Source organism: Actinia tenebrosa, unplaced genomic scaffold (assembly GCF_029948245.1).
Source record: "Actinia tenebrosa isolate PJP-AT-01 unplaced genomic scaffold, QUT_ActTen_1.0 PGA_scaffold3__52_contigs__length_22856419, whole genome shotgun sequence".
NCBI classification, from domain to species: Eukaryota; Metazoa; Cnidaria; class Anthozoa; order Actiniaria; family Actiniidae; genus Actinia; species Actinia tenebrosa.
Window position 1 is genome coordinate 15,934,241 of NW_028292580.1, and position 15,664 is coordinate 15,949,904.

Here is a 15,664-nt window from a genome sequence, read left to right on the forward strand (position 1 = left end):
CTTCTAGACTAACTCTCCAGGCACTTTAGGAAGGATTACTCAGGATGAAGGTACGAGTGGATGGGGCTAGCGAAACAAGTTGGGCTCTCACTAAAGAAAAGTAGGTGAAATAATATCTTACTAAACTAAAAGCAGATAAATAAATCAGAAAAATCATTTCAAACTAGTAGTTATAGGAGTTTTAAAACCGAAAGTTATTATTCGGTAACAAAGTCTGCATAAGATGAATACAGACATTTTTCCTACTGTGAACTGCATGAACATTTACTTAGTCTCGCCCAGCATGTGCGCCATAAGCACATGTGTTCAATTAGTGGGGATTTGCCGCATATCAGCGCGCATCAGTGTACACCACCTAAATAATGTGCAAAGTACCTGAATCAAAAAGGGCCAAAAAATAACAATTAGCGTATGGCACAAAATCATAACGATCCTGTAGCACCAGATTCATAAGCGCACAGGTCATTCTAATTGATGACGAGCTGACCGAAACGATCGCTAGTTCTAATAGCCGCCATGTTGATTGAATTTATGGAAAGGATTTTTATTAGATTCTTTTGTTATTTCGATAAGAATGACCGCGTCTTTCGTTATTTCATTCTCTAGGAAATGTTTGCAAGTCATTTTAGTTTGAAGCTAAGATAGATTTGACTAAAAACGTTTGGTTTTAGATCAATTTTAATGTCTTACATCTAAGTCTATAAGGTTTAACAGTAATGACGATCAGTAATGATCCCTTGTTACAATGGAGAGACCATAGTTAGATGGGAGGGCACTAGGCACTGGGGGGTACGCATTGCCTGATGGGTATTCTCGTTCCACTGATTGGCAGGACGATGGTAGTGGTAACGCGACACTCCAAACCATCAGCGCAGCCGCACTTGTGTTTGTGCTGAAAAAGAAAAAAAAGGCTGAAAACTAAGCTCCGAAGCGAGTGCAAAGTACTTTATAAAGGCGTTGCACCATCACGTGATGGCAGCCATGACAGGAGGCACAACAATAGAGTCGTTCTCCCCTGGGAAACTGAATTTTTTCTCATGTAAATCAGATTAGACCAGATTCAATTGTTCCTTAAGAAGACTTCAATGCATAGAGGGCTTGTCTGAAGACCAGATCGGAGATAAATACGAATAGGAAAAAATAATCGATAGAAATCAATCCTGATGAATACACCATTTACTTGCTTACCTGCAAATAACACGTCATGTCCTGAGGGATCTTCTTGGCGCATATTTTATCGAACAAGCAGCATCTTCCATCACCACAGTCTGACTCGGAAGCACAAGTCTAGAAAGAAAATACTCTACTTTTGAGTTCTCTGTTACTCTCGGGATTAGCCTCGTGTATGCAACTTGTGTTATGGACAGTGAAGGTACATGAAATTTCGAAGTTTTTGTATTGCTGGAAATAATATCTAAATCCTGGTTCGTACTCACGATGCAAACATTAGCATAAGCACAAGCCACCGCAAGAAAAGCAAAATCGTCCGTTGCGTTTGCGCTTGCATTGTTTTTTTTGTTTTTTGTTTTTCAATAGTAAGAACACGGAGTAGCGTCTGCTTGCGCCGCCAACGCTGAGTAAATGAGTCCTATTTTTTTGTATCAAAAAATGCTTCAAAATTTTCTTTCTATTTTTAACCCCAAGATTCCCGCCCTCGCTAGCTATTTTAGAGGTGTGCTTGCGCATCTCACCGAAAAAAGGGTTCGTTTAAGTCTATTGTCGCTCTTTCATCGGGCATGTGTTCATCAGAAAACTAAGAAATTCCAAGCAAATTTCGCTTCAACAATTTCAGAATTTCGTTGTCTTACTTTACTAAACCCTACTCACATCAATAAGGAACCTCCTCTTCCTGGTCTGGGACAATTCCTTGAGTTCTTCATTTTCAATTTTTTCCACTACGCTTTGCTCTCCGATGGTCATACACTGACGAAGCTGAACTTTCTGTCCCAGCACTTCAAACTCTTTGGTGACGCGACATTCAAGACCATCAGCACATCCACAGTTTGTTAAACTCTTTATAGATACAAATAATATATTTTGCACTTACTCATCACTGAAATTCTCATTACGAAAACGGATTTGGAATAAACGCTTTTAGTTTGCCCGTAGTGCTTTTTCAATTTAAGACCACGTGTCATTCTCAGAATAAGATTATTGGTTTGAGTTGTATCCATATTCATGTATCTTCTCATGTGCAACCGTTAAACAAAGAAATGATACTCTTGGAAATGACACGTGGTCTGAAATGGGAAAACATTTGACACAACATATGAAAAACTAAAAAGGTTATATAGTGACGTCATAATACATAATTCTCATCATTAGCAATGTAGGATTTGGTGCGCTTTACTCGGAAGGCAAGGTGGTCTCTAATTGTATACTACATAGTCTGAGGAATTCTCCACTAAGTAGGGTTCTAAGAAAAATTAGAAATTTTAGTTGCAAGAGAATGGGCCCTCCTGTATTAGCGATTGACACAAATTGAATGTTCGGTCAACAGTGGCCATGCAGACAGGGGCTAGAACAAAAGAAGTGATAATTTTACTATATGGTGGGGCGTAGGATATCTAATACAGATCTGGACCCCTCTAGATCTGTTAGGTAAGCTAATGAGCATGAAAAACGTTACGAGGGACAGATGACCCCGCTAGCAGAGAAACAATAGCAAATAGAAGCTTACCGTAAGATGGCAGGTAGAGTACTTAGGAAGCTTGGGTGAGCAGACTTTGTTGAACAGGCAGCACTTGTTAGCACCACAGTCAGACTCCGCGGAGCAACGCTGAGAGGAAATATTTCAATATTTAAAAAAAACTCATATTGTCTTATTTCCTTACACATTGTTTCATAGAATTCTAAAACATGCCGAGACGCACTAGCAAAACTCCCATTACTTACATTGACCAAGAATCGACGCTCTCTGTCCTCAGCTACTACAGCTACAATCAAACAAAGTGCAACAAAGACAGCCTTCATCTTGTCAGTTTAGTAGTCTTCTATATCGCTCAGTTGGCTTCCAAAGAAGAATGATAGCTTTCTGGTCTCGGCTCAACTATTTATACCATTTCGTAGGAACTGTTTGTCTTAAGTGCCGAGCAGCAGAGTAAACTTGGAGTCCATTTTTTCAAGCGCTACATTAACTGATAAGAGGAAACCAAGGACTCTTGTGGAGAGCAGTAAATAAAAGCAATCGAGATAAAACCGAAGAGTTTACTCAGATACAATTGAGACCCAGTGTATGAAGAAGGAAATGTCTCCAGTGCTTGCGCAGCTTCATTGGGCCCACGCAAGGCTATCATGAACAAAATGAAACCATAGTAAAAACAAAAACAAAACCGTAACCAATCTAGATATATCTGAAGAGTTTGGTCTAAGTGTGACCTACAGCCTGTACTCTAGAAAAAGAAAATTTCTCCCGTTTGTGCAGCTTTCCCCAACGACTTTACCAAGAGCATAATGACACCACCTCAGATTTGAGGGGGGAAAACGAAGACAACCAGTTCACCTGAATTTAATGCTTTCAAGATTTATGTAGCCATTATATCATGGGCTTTTTTAACGCGGCATTCATGTTGGTTTGAACAATAGATTCCACCACGCGTAGACTCGCATTTAAGTTCGTAAAAAGATTATATGGGCGAAACACATCTTTATTATCTTGAGAAACATGGCCAACGCGTGATGAAGGTCCATCTCTCTCACTCTGTTTTCTTTTGTCCCTCAGTCTGTTTTTCTGTCTGTCTATCTGTCTTTCCTTCCCTACCTTTTTCAGGTGGTCTTGTTACAAATAGAAAAATAAAATAAAAATAAACTACCATGGAGTCGATAAAACAACCACGCCAGAAGTATTGATACAGCTTTCCCAACTTTATGTCACATACGTTAGTAAGCCGTGGGTAAATGGACCGCTACTTAAGCAAGAGAGATCTATTATGTTCCTATTTGTTTGGAACTACTCTTGCGCTAGTGCTTTAGTTGTTACACTTCACACAGGTAATTATGTAAGTCACAGCTGTAACATTACATTTTAAATAAAAAGAAATTACGCGTGGGAGTAGCGCAAAACTGGTAAGCACGTGATCATATACGCCATGTTGGATAAACTTCTTCAGTGTTTTGTAGAATTCTTTTGTGATATCATCGGAAATGTCTTTGCTATATCATCCAACTTGGCGGACATGTCTTTTGTGATATCATCCAACATGGCGGACATGTCTTTTGTTTCTAAATATGTGATTCGTAAACTCAAAAAGTCCCCTTCACAGTTCCCTGCGCCATCTTGAAAGGTAGCCGTGCCTTTGCATCGAAGCGAGACGAACGGTGAGCTTGCAATGACAGAGACATATGAATAATTGTCCAAGGTGTTAAAAAAGGTCTCTATCATCGCAAGCTCACCGTTCGTCTCGCTTCGATGCAAAGGCACGGCTACCTTTCAAGATGGCGCAGGGAACTGTGAAGGGGACTATTCTAATTCCAGGATATAGGAATATTGGATTAAGCAGTTGATCGACAGTTGGAAAACGCACGCAATTATATATATTCCATGTATTCTGATCATGACAATTGGATATCCATCGCTTGATGGAAAGTGTTTCAATAGGGTGACGGTGCCATTGATATCGTACATAGGGCTGCCTGATCGACTTTAGAACAACTTGCATGATAATAAAACCAAGACTACCTTCCATAAAAAAGAATAAAATTTGGTTTTTATTTTGAATTTGAATCGATAAGTATTAAATTTTTTTAATGTATAAAATTGTTGAACTCGATCAATACTGTCTAGAAATATTAATTGACTTTTGAACGCATCACAGGGATGCCTTTATAAAGTACGATTATAACATCATCCAGCACTTTTAGGATCAGATATTACCAATGCCTAATATTTTCATATTCAAGGCGTTTGGCTTGTCAAGTTAGGCTCTCTTTTTTAGGCCCTTACTTTCTGGTTTAAAAAATAAGTTTGCTCAAATAACGTTACAGAATTGTTGGGTGCTGACATTTTTGGTTTGTTGGTAAATTTTTCAGTGAGATTTTGCTGTGCGGAGTTTTGAGGGTGTTTGCCAATAAAGTTTGCAATTAATGGTGTGCGCATGCGTGTGGTTTTGCTGTGCGCATGGGTATGGTGTGTTGTGTGTGCATCCATGAGGTAGCGGTGGTTTAATGCCAAGTGGAGTAATGTAGTGTGGAATGGAGTGGAGTGATGTGGCGTGATGATTTAGTGTAACGAGGGTTCATTTTTCTGTCTAAACAATATTCTCACACGATGTGCCTATCAGCGATAGTAATTCTTCAAAATTAAGTAATAACAAAACTATATGGTTTGTACGCTTTTCCCTGTAAATTATTTATAATTAGAATTTGATAATTTTTTTTTCTTAAAAAAAAGAGGCGCATAATAACAAAAATAGCATTCATTTTGGGACACCACTTTACAGTGTTCCATCAATAAATCATGACAGCCACAAAGACGTCCATATATCACATAATACTACTAACTGTACATGCTATCATCCTGCTATAGCGTTCACTACCATCTTTTCAATTTCCCATTTTTTCATTTCCATGCGGGTATTCATTACAGACGTTCCAGTTAAGAATCACTGGCTTTCTTGACGTCGTTTAGTAACTTGGCAAGTACGGCATAGGTGTCTCGACCATTCTTGATCCTAGACTCTGCATACTGTGTCAGGCTTGACTGAAGACTCAAGACACGCTGGCGATTGAACCGGCTCATCTGTAAGCCAGTAAAAACAAATATCTGAAATCTCTTGGCTGATCAAAGTCAGAGAACAGGTAACTTAAATAGCAACAGCAAATCGGCAAATCAACTTTTAACAGCAAATCTAATTGAAATTGAGCGTGGAGGGAGTGAGGAAAACCGGAGAACCTGGGGGAAAACCCTCGAATCAAGAGAGAGACCTAACAAAATCTATTGATATGTGATGACCATTCCAGGAATTGGAGCCGAGATCCCTGAGGGGAGAGGCCAGCCTTGATCCTCTCATTCAATTTGCAACGAGAAATTTACAATTGTCTTTGCCCCACAATATATAGCTACCGTAAATCCCTTTATGCAGGCTTTGCACCATCACGTGATGGCAGCCATGACAGGAGGCACAACAATAGAGTCGTTCTCCCCTGGGAAACTGAATTCTTTCTCATGTAAATCAGATTAAACCAGATTCAATTGTTCCTGCCTCCTGTCATGGCTGCGATCAAATGATGGTGCAAAGCCTCTATTGAAATATAACTATGCAAAGGAGGGGTGGGATGGAAGAGAGGGTGAATGGAAGAACCTCATACCTCAGAGGCTCCCATTTCTGTAATGTCGTTGTAAGCTTCTTCCGTATCATTCTTCACAGTTTCACACTATAATGCAAAGCAACCAAGTTTCAACATGATCATGTTTTTCGGTTAATAAAAATAATATTGGCTGTCCGTTGTTGGATCATTTGGTGGGTTAGTCAGTTGGTTGATCGACAACAGTAAGGATTGCTGAGTTTCATAAAGTGGAAGGACTGTTCCATATAGTGGAAGAACTGGGTTGAACTGAACCGGACAACTTTAAAAACAATGCCATAAATATTTCCAATTTCCAGTGATTTTGTTCATTTGGTCAAAATTGGGCTGCATTTGTCGATTTGTCGATGCGTTTGTCAAAGTTTCTCAATAGTATTCTACAACTACATATATCAAAAATGCTAATTTTATACTGCCTGGTCAGCAGTTATCCCGTATCCTTGGTCTTCCACTCGATATGAAACTCAGGATTACTTACTGGAAATATAAACCTAATCTCAAGGTTTATTCAATAGCCTTTTTCAGTTGGTCCCTTAGGTTTTGTCCCTTCAGTCAGGTCAGTCAGTCAGGCCAGTCACATTGTCAGTCAGTCAGGTGGCCAGTCAGTGGACTGTTTGGTCAGTCAGTTGGTCCCTTAGGTTTTGTCCCTTAAGGTTGGCCAGTCACATTGTCTGTAGGCCAGTCAGGTGGCCAGTCAGTTGGATATCTATACCTGGTCCTTCTTTTGTGGTTTTGCCTTCTCCAAGGCTTTGACAGCATTCTCATATTCAACCATCTTACAAGTTCGTCTAAACAGCATCTCCTGTCAGGCAACAAACCACAAGGATTTGATTATCAATACTAACATTTCTAAGTGGGAGTTTCTCGTTTATTTTTATCACTGAATGTGGTTGGAAAACTGAAAACGTTTGGCAGCCTCACTGATAAAGTCATAGAAAGATCAATTTAGAAATTATGTCGATTTTTATGGAGGAAAGAAAAGCTAGAGAACATGGAGGAGAACCCTAGAATTTCTGAGTGATTCAAAAAGCAAGCCTACCCGCTGATTTTAGAGCAGACAAAGGAACCGAATGTATAACCCCTGTGGCAAGGAGTGGAACATTAACAGTGCACTCTATACACGTAAATAGATCCCTTGCAGTATGATGTCAGAATGCAGCTCAATTTGGAGGACGTAATGATAAGTTTCAAAATCTCAGGAGATTAAAATTCTTTTGTTTTGTCCTCCAAATTGAGCTGCTTTGACGTCACATGCAATTGGTCTAGAACTACCCTGAAATGCTATATAGAATTTGTTTATACAACATCTTTTTATTTTTACTGAGCTTTTGCACTACAAGTACATCATGCCCTGAAATAATTTTTGTGAGCTGGGGTGGGGGTGGGGGGGGGGGGGGTGGGGCTTTGACAACAAACCATTCCTTACTAATAAACTAAGAATTAAAACTCAAAAGAAGAAAGTGTGAAGAGAATGGATAATAAGATTTTTAAACACTAGAGTTTCTAACTTTGTTACCTTGGCTGATTCCATGTAGCGAGTATACAGTTCTAAAGAAAACCCAAGAGTATTGTCATCATTGGTGCTCATTACTTCATATGAATCCTAATGAATGAGAAGAGAAATGAAGTCGTTTGTGAGATATATCAAAGGCTACAGCAAGATTTTGGTAATCCTCTCTAAGGGTAGTAAAATTTTATCATATTTACCTTATGACTTGTTAGTGCATTTGAGAATATACTTAAAGACCTACAAGACGAATCAACAAGCAACCATGAAAGGCTATCCAATTTTTCATTAAGTTTTGGAATAATAGGAGAAGATATTAAATGAACTATGTAGCTGGAAGGTCCTGGCAAGGTTTTTTGAAATGATTAAGTCCCTGACAAGATGGCAGTTTATATGTGGAAGTGGTGAATTTTGCTTACATGTAGTCCTCATTCTCTGATTATCCACCCATAATGAAAACCCTGTGATTCTAAATACTAACGGTTTCAATTTCTGTGAGGCGATATCAGATAAGGTTGCCGCTGTCGACAATGATGTACCCAGTTCACCAAGACCCAGAGCTACTCCTAAGATACAAACAAACAAGAATGAGAAAATAAGTTACTCTGATTACCAATGAACCATATTCCACAGAACAAAAATGAGACATTCATTCTTAGTTTTCTGTTTTCCCATATGCCCAAAGTGTCACAGAGGCTCTCTTGCCTGATAGTAACAAAACCTACAACTGAGAAGCACTGGAGTAAGAGAGGCTCTGGCATTTAGGGTAGATTTTATTTGATTTTCACATACAGTGGAGTACTTTTATTTCTCACATATCTCTCTCAAACTTGAAGGTATGTCCCATGGTCTTGCATCACCATACAACATAAACCTGGATATCTCAAACTGGACCTGTTACTTCTAATCTTTTCCCTTGTATCCAGGAGGTTCAAGATACATGTATTGAGACTCTACTTAACTAACTTAATTGCTGTACTTACGTTGTTGGCTGTTGATCATTTTTGTAAAGTTCTAAAAAAAGGAAAACAAGAAATCCAACTTCACATGAAAACAGTATATTAGTAATATAAATTATACCTTTATCCCATGTGAAAGACAATGCATCTGTTATATAACTTATAGTGCGATGGTGCAATTTTGCACTAATGACCTAATTAAACTTCTGGGTCCAGTGGTAAAAAGGATGGATAGTGCTATAGTATGTGATACATAGAACATGAATGACAATTAACTTGCAGTTGATTTTATAATTATTTACTGTTCTAAGTTCCTTACCATACTGGCTTCTTTACTTGCCAGCAAGTATTTATCTACAAAATCCCTGTGCTTCTGGAAGTCTTCATCTCTGTCCTTGAAATGTAAAATATTTGAAAATGTATTATAAGTCATTTAGCCATTCACAAGTTATTTATGCCTTAAGGCAGGCCTATGTGCAACCAAGCATGAAAAAATTAGGTTAGGTATGAATTAACAAAAAGTTGGGCATGCTATTTTAAGAGTGTCGCAGCATGACAATGACATAAGTTTTAACATTGAATGACTTAAAACTTTGACACTTTTTTTATCAGGGCCCAGTTGTATGAAGGGTGCTAGATAGTGCTGTCCAATGGATAAATCTTATCCAGTGGATAAATTCATTGGAAAACAGCATCGACTTATCCACCTGACAAGGACTCCACCCAATAGAGCTATGCACCCTTCGTACAACTGGGCCCAGGTGATGATGGCGGACTCTCTCAGTTCCTATTTGCATCAACCACCCTCAGTCCTCTAAATCTGTAAATAATACAAGATACAACAAGAGAGGTTGTAAAGAGATTCACACATTTAACTTGCAATAACCAACTTAAAACTAGTAATCTGAAAGTGTTAATAAATATCTGTAGACTAGCTAACGCGTTTAAGTGATTCAATGATACAATTTCAATGATACAAAATTTGCTTAGAGATACAGTACCTTGTACCCTTGAAATCTGACTTCACCTACAGTTTTACTCAGGCTATCAAACAAGCCTTTCTTTACTTTTGACCTGACTGGGGCCTAAGATGAATTAATATAACTTTAGTTAATAATTATGTTTGATGATGATAACAACAAGATTAAAACATTTTATAAAATAATTGGGATATTACGCGCGCTATGATTGGCCGAAAACCAGGTTTGATGAGGGTATCAAAACACACTCGCGTCATGCTTTACAAATACATCAGGATAATACAATATTTTTTCACTTTTTTGGCGTGTTTGCTATTATTGTCAAGAAGCTGGAAACTACTCTGCTACGCATTGTGGTTTCCTACGCTCCTCTCGTGTTCTCTCAACATCCCGCGTGTTTTGATCAGAGTATTAACCACGGAAAACTGTTTTTGACCTGTTAAATCATAATAATTAAGTTAAGCCCAGGAGAAAGTGAACCCACAACCTCCTACACAACAGAATAACACTCAACCAGTTCCTACCATTATAATTATTAATTTAGTATCTTATTTATTCTTAAAAATAATAAGAATAGATAACCTTACCTCTTCCTCTGTCAAGAATTTTTCTAAACCTTCATCTTTTTTGAAGGCAGGGTGGACTAAGATGAGTTGAAGAAATCTAAAAAATAATAAAATATATTACAGACTTATACACATAAATAATTATAAATAAATAAATGAACCTTTCTCATGTAGCAGCCATGTTCCCAGGAATAAGATTTACCCCACAAAGTGTTTCAGGACATGGTTATGGAGGGATAAACAAAGGTTATATAAAATAAAAGCATTTTGATTTACCATTAATACACAAGATGCAAGATATACAAGATAAACGCTTGGCAGCTCTTACTTTTCAAGGTTACGACAGTCTCTGGTGAATTCATCTGGCACCATCGTTTTGGAATCCTTCCCTACAAGACATAAAAAATGCAAGTACATTTTATTTACATTCATTGTACAAGCTGGGAATTTTTCTGGCTTTCTGTGGTGAATATGAAGACATACCAACAAATTTCCAATAATTTAGTGTGGTATTTGCTCTTACAGTATTTACCACAATAGGCTGTTTGCATGATGGCATCTTTTTACTACCACTACCAAAATGCTTCGCAAATTTTCTTTCCTTTTCTAATTTGTATTCCCTCATGAGAATAGTAGGAAAATTGGTGCTAATTGACTGAACAAAAGAGACTGTGCAAGGGATTCTGGTAGTGGTAGTAAATGATGCCAATGAGTAAATGAGTCTCCTATATGAAGATAACAGTTGGTCAAAATTAGTAATGTAACAGCTCAGCTACTCCTAGTGGGTACATAACATTTTGTTATTATCAAGTTGTTATATCATATCTTGTTTCAAGTGTGTGGCAAACATACCATGCTAAACCATTGGAAATTTAATAATAACAAAAGATGTTTCTAGCTGCATATTACCAAGTTGTTTCTTTGATTTGGCTTCAGCAGCACTTGCTGTCACAATAGGTCGGGCAGGTAAGGGTGGTATCTACAGAATAGAATAAATGTGAACAATTTGATAAAGTTGTTCATAAACAAAATTTCATACTTATCCATTGCATCATGGGATACAATGAGGGTAAAATACTTTGAGCAAGAATTTTCGCTTTTCTTTTTTATATTGGTTTCCCATCTGGGTTCAAATAATTATTTCTCCTCAATAGACTTATAAATTTGCTAATATCTGTTGCTCTTAATTACACATAAGAAGACACATGAATATAATTACAACTCAAAGAATCTTTTTCTTAAGGGAATGACACATGGTCTGAAATAGTAAAACATTACGCCCAAGCTGAAAAGTTTGGGTGGATATGTTTTAACAATAATTTCTATGGTAACTTACCACTACAGCATCAACTTTATTCTGTGTTGTCAAACAGTGATAGAGCCACTCAAAGTCATCATATTCACGAAGAACTATCACACCTTTTTCATTGTCATGGTCACTCTGAAGAAATAAACAATATATACTCACCAAATTTTCTCATACTTTTCTTATTATTAATAGTTTGGACTTTCAGGACTTAAAATAATGGCCGATCATCAGACAATGTCTGGTCAGAATCAGAACTTATCTAGTCACAGGTCTTAAAATTACAGCCAGCCATCAGACAATGTACGCCCTGAATCAGAACTTATCTGGTCACAGGTCTTGAAATTACAGCCAATCATCAGACAATGTATGCCCTGAATCAGAATTTATCTGGTCACAGGTCTTAAAATTACGGCCAAACATCAAACAATGTACGCCCTGAATCAAAACTTGTCTGGTCAAATCTTTGCCTTACAGGTAATTTTGACCAGTACTACTGGCAACTACTGCGACCAGGGCCACTTAGACCAGTTTGACAAGAGAACCAATTAGACCAGTTAGACTAAATGCAATCCAACTTTCTGTAGTCAAGCCAATCAGAAACCTAGACTGCACGAGATGGTATTAAATTTGACCCTGACATAACATGCAAACAACTAGATAGCCACCGTCATTTTTTCTCATTGGAATGAAAGGATATATTGGAGGGCTATTGTTTTTTGCTGCTTTCTGATTGGTTCCATTGCTTCCGGGTGGCATGGGTAGCATGGGTGGCGTAGTGGTTTACCGCTCACTTTTCACCACTGTGGTCCGGGTTCGAGCCCTGACTCAGACTGGATCATATGTGAGTTGAGTTTGTTTGTTGTGTTGTTCTCTCCCTTGCCACGAGGGTTTTCTCCAGGATCTCTGGTTTCTTCCCTCCGTAAAAAGCAACATGTGAGTTGAGTGTTGTAAGTTGTAAATATAGAATGTAGTGGTAGTGCGTGTGGAGGGAACCTCACGGAAGAGCCCCGGCCCGTCTGGGGAGTGATGGTTGTAAAATATAAGTTTAAGTTTTAAGTTTAAGTTCCAATAGGCCACTTTAGAAACGAGTGAAGTACTGGGAACGAGTATATAGAAGGTATTGAAGTATTCATAATTATTAATCTTATTAACCATTTCTGGGTGGATGGCATAATATGAATAACAGGTTTTGCAGCCCAATTGATAAGGCAGCCAATAGATTAAATTAGAATTTAGAAGTTGATTTTTATGGAGGGAGGAAAACTGGAAAACCTTGAGCAAAAACCCTCAAAGAACAAGGATAGAATGGGATTGGATGTCAAAGACACAATGGATAATGCTATGGAGACATCCAAAGAAATCACCACTCCAGAATGTAAACTGTGCAGCAGCAGCTCTGTCTTGCTTCAAGCCCCAACATACATTGTAAATTGTAGAAGTGTGCTTCTACGAAGCTGAATGTTTTTGTAAACAGTTCTTCACCCAATAAATACACCACTGTAGTTAATGCCGACAAGCAAAGGTGCACTGGAGTTGCATGGGTGCATTGCTATCTTATGTGATCCCTAAATGTGGTGAGGTAGAAGAATCTAGCATTATTCAGCTATAAAGCTGAAGAAGCTGCTGACAGCTGCAAAGCTATATAAGCTGACTTCCCTTTTCTTAATTTTCTTCCAAAGAAATGAGAGTCTTCATGTATTGATAGCCCAAACCAAACTAGGATTTCATTTAATTTTCATGCCTGTTGTCGCGTAAATATATCTTTCCATTATTAATTGACTACCAAATCAAGAATAAAAAAAGCTAATTATATAAGCAATAATTGTTCATTATTAATTAAAATTTTGACATTCGTTCGTTTGCCTACAAGCTTACTTTCAGCTTTTGTCTAATACTAGAAATATAACAATTCTTATAACTATTCAAACTGTATTTCAAAATCATAGCATTTTAATACTTGGATGACACAGCTATTGAAAGATTTTTGAGGTTTTTTAAGGTCCTTTAAATACATTATGCAGGATCGATGAGACGGGATCAAATATCCAAAATCAGGTGACCACGAATTTATGCAAAGTTAATATAAACTAATAAACAACAAATGCGCGTAAACTTAAACCTTAAATACAGAAATATTCCTCTAGCAGACAGTAGATAGTTGGATAATTAGTTATTTAGTTGAATCAGAGAGTTATAAAGCAAGACATTCCTCACCGTTTTGGTTTGAATGGTAAACTTGACCACATCTCCGTCTTTACTTGCGTCCAATACTTTTACACTCCATTCCTCGATATCTCCATTCTCAGCCTTAAAAATAAGATCACAATCATGTATTTAGCTAGGAATTGAGCTCAGCAATAAACAAGGGTGGAAAATGTAGTTTTACAGTGAGATATTTTACCATGTTTTCTGTTGTAGTGTAGGGTTTTTGGTGTCAGCCCTTCCTCCCTCTTGAATGTCCAGGCCCCTATATCTTGTTAACCACAGGCAGCCCAAACAAGGTTCCACGACCTCCAATAAATTTTATCGATACCCTGAAGAGACCTCTAGATTGTTCAAAGTCATATACGATGCCGAATAATTTATCCCGGACCAGCGATATAAATTTGCTATCTTAAGGAAGTAGTCTCCTGACTTCATGTATCTTTGTTCTTCCTTCTTCCTCTTCTTCTTCTTCTCGTTTTTCTTTCATTTTACCGTTTCTTTCGTTCATTTCTCAGTCTACTTTCCGCTGTTATTGTCTTCTTTCCTTTCTTCTCTTTTTCGTTGAATTTCAAGTTCTTCTCTCCTGCGCATTTCATACAGAGTCGTCACGACAGTAACAAGAGATATAATACAATACCAATACCGGTACATGCGTGACTGACAGAACAGGTATATAGCAGGTAGCAAGCTACATACTACTTAGATGGTAGTACTAACATTGCTATTAACATGTCACTATACCGGTAATAGAAGTCCTATGGATAAACATATCAGTAAATAGTGCGTGACTTCAATCTGCGCACACCATTCATTTAGGCAGTTTTCGTATAATTGTGAAAAGCTCGCGACACGAACACGGTCGTAACACACGTCAATCCATACGCAAGTCCAATCACATTGCTCGAGATCTAGATTTTACTCTCCATCCAATAAAATGCCCGAAACACGGTATAAACACGGCGTGGACACGGTTACGCAAAAGTCGCAGAACTGCCAAAAAAAATTACCAAATCAAATTTTAGAAAGCATCACCTACTCTTTCACAGTCATCCAAAATCTGCTCTATGGGCAGTATGTAGCATTTGATCAGCCACAGTAGATATGAGTCACGTATAGTACAATTCCATACATAAAGTGCTCGTTACTCTAAGGTGCATCACATTATGAGTGGTAGCACTCAGTGATCAGCTACAGTAGATATTAGTCACGCAGTAAAATTCCATACATTAAATGTGCGTGACTTCAAGGTGAGTAACGTCATTCATGTATCGCGATGGTAGCACTTGATCAGCCATAGTGGATGAGTCACGCAGTAAAATTCCATACATGTGCATGTCTTATATGTGCGCACACCATTCATATGGTTGGTAGCACTTGATCAGCCACAGTAGATGTATCACGCAGTAAAATTCCATACATTAAATGTGCGTGATGTAGCTACTCTTGATAGGAGCGGCCACATGGACGAGTACCACATGCACGAGTACATGTGGTATAGTAGTGCTCATTGTATCTAAAAGCAAAGAGGCTAAAAAATGTAATGCTAGTGCTGAAAAAAACTAAACAAGCGAAAAATCCAGCTATAAAAAGAGTAGCTAACAATGCGCAATTTTCTTAGTAGGCTTGTGGCAAGCTAGGAGAAAATAAAAAGATTAAAGTACTGATAGCTATGACGTCGATCTGCTGGTTTTAATGTTGATCGTCTTTTCACAGATTTTCAATATCGCTATTTTTTCTCACGAAATAAATCAAATGTCATATTCTATTCGGATGTTGCTCGATTTAATGCTTGTATTAAAAATTGCAGAAATCTGAGGGCAGCATCTCTGCAATTT

General features: G+C 37.9%; 2 protein-coding genes across 2 annotated transcripts; both read right to left on the bottom strand.

Annotated features, from left to right (window-relative positions):
* Positions 1–660: 660 nt before the first annotated feature.
* Positions 661–3,022, bottom strand: LOC116303314 (uncharacterized). Its single transcript, XM_031712839.2, has 5 exons — positions 2,896–3,022; positions 2,681–2,779; positions 1,828–2,013; positions 1,189–1,287; positions 661–892 (listed from the first exon to the last, which is right to left on the bottom strand). The coding sequence occupies exons 1-5, from the start codon at positions 2,971–2,973 to the stop codon at positions 776–778; spliced, it is 579 nt and encodes a 192-aa protein (XP_031568699.1). The 5' UTR covers positions 2,974–3,022; the 3' UTR covers positions 661–775.
* Positions 3,023–4,684: 1,662 nt separating this feature from the next.
* Positions 4,685–14,132, bottom strand: LOC116303291 (sorting nexin-5). Its single transcript, XM_031712809.1, has 15 exons — positions 14,026–14,132; positions 13,839–13,931; positions 11,652–11,756; positions 11,225–11,294; positions 10,644–10,704; positions 10,337–10,412; positions 9,771–9,854; positions 9,089–9,163; positions 8,794–8,824; positions 8,292–8,376; positions 8,011–8,050; positions 7,820–7,906; positions 7,016–7,105; positions 6,307–6,372; positions 4,685–5,737 (listed from the first exon to the last, which is right to left on the bottom strand). The coding sequence occupies exons 1-15, from the start codon at positions 14,026–14,028 to the stop codon at positions 5,594–5,596; spliced, it is 1,110 nt and encodes a 369-aa protein (XP_031568669.1). The 5' UTR covers positions 14,029–14,132; the 3' UTR covers positions 4,685–5,593.
* Between the last annotated feature and the right edge of the window lie 1,532 nt (positions 14,133–15,664).

Coding starts and splice junctions, on each gene's coding strand:
- LOC116303291 (XM_031712809.1), bottom strand. Junction 9,164..9,770: donor TCAGATTTCAAGGGTACAAG/GTACTGTATCTC, acceptor TTACATTTCAAG/GACAGAGATGAAGACTTCCA. Junction 7,907..8,010: donor ATGCACTAACAAGTCATAAG/GTAAATATGATA, acceptor CTCATTCATTAG/GATTCATATGAAGTAATGAG.
- LOC116303314 (XM_031712839.2), bottom strand. CDS start 2,973: ATGAAGGCTGTCTTTGTTGCACTTTGTTTGATTGTAGCTGTAGTAGCT. Junction 2,780..2,895: donor AGCGTCGATTCTTGGTCAAT/GTAAGTAATGGG, acceptor ATTTCCTCTCAG/CGTTGCTCCGCGGAGTCTGA. Junction 893..1,188: donor ACATGACGTGTTATTTGCAG/GTAAGCAAGTAA, acceptor TTTCTTTTTCAG/CACAAACACAAGTGCGGCTG.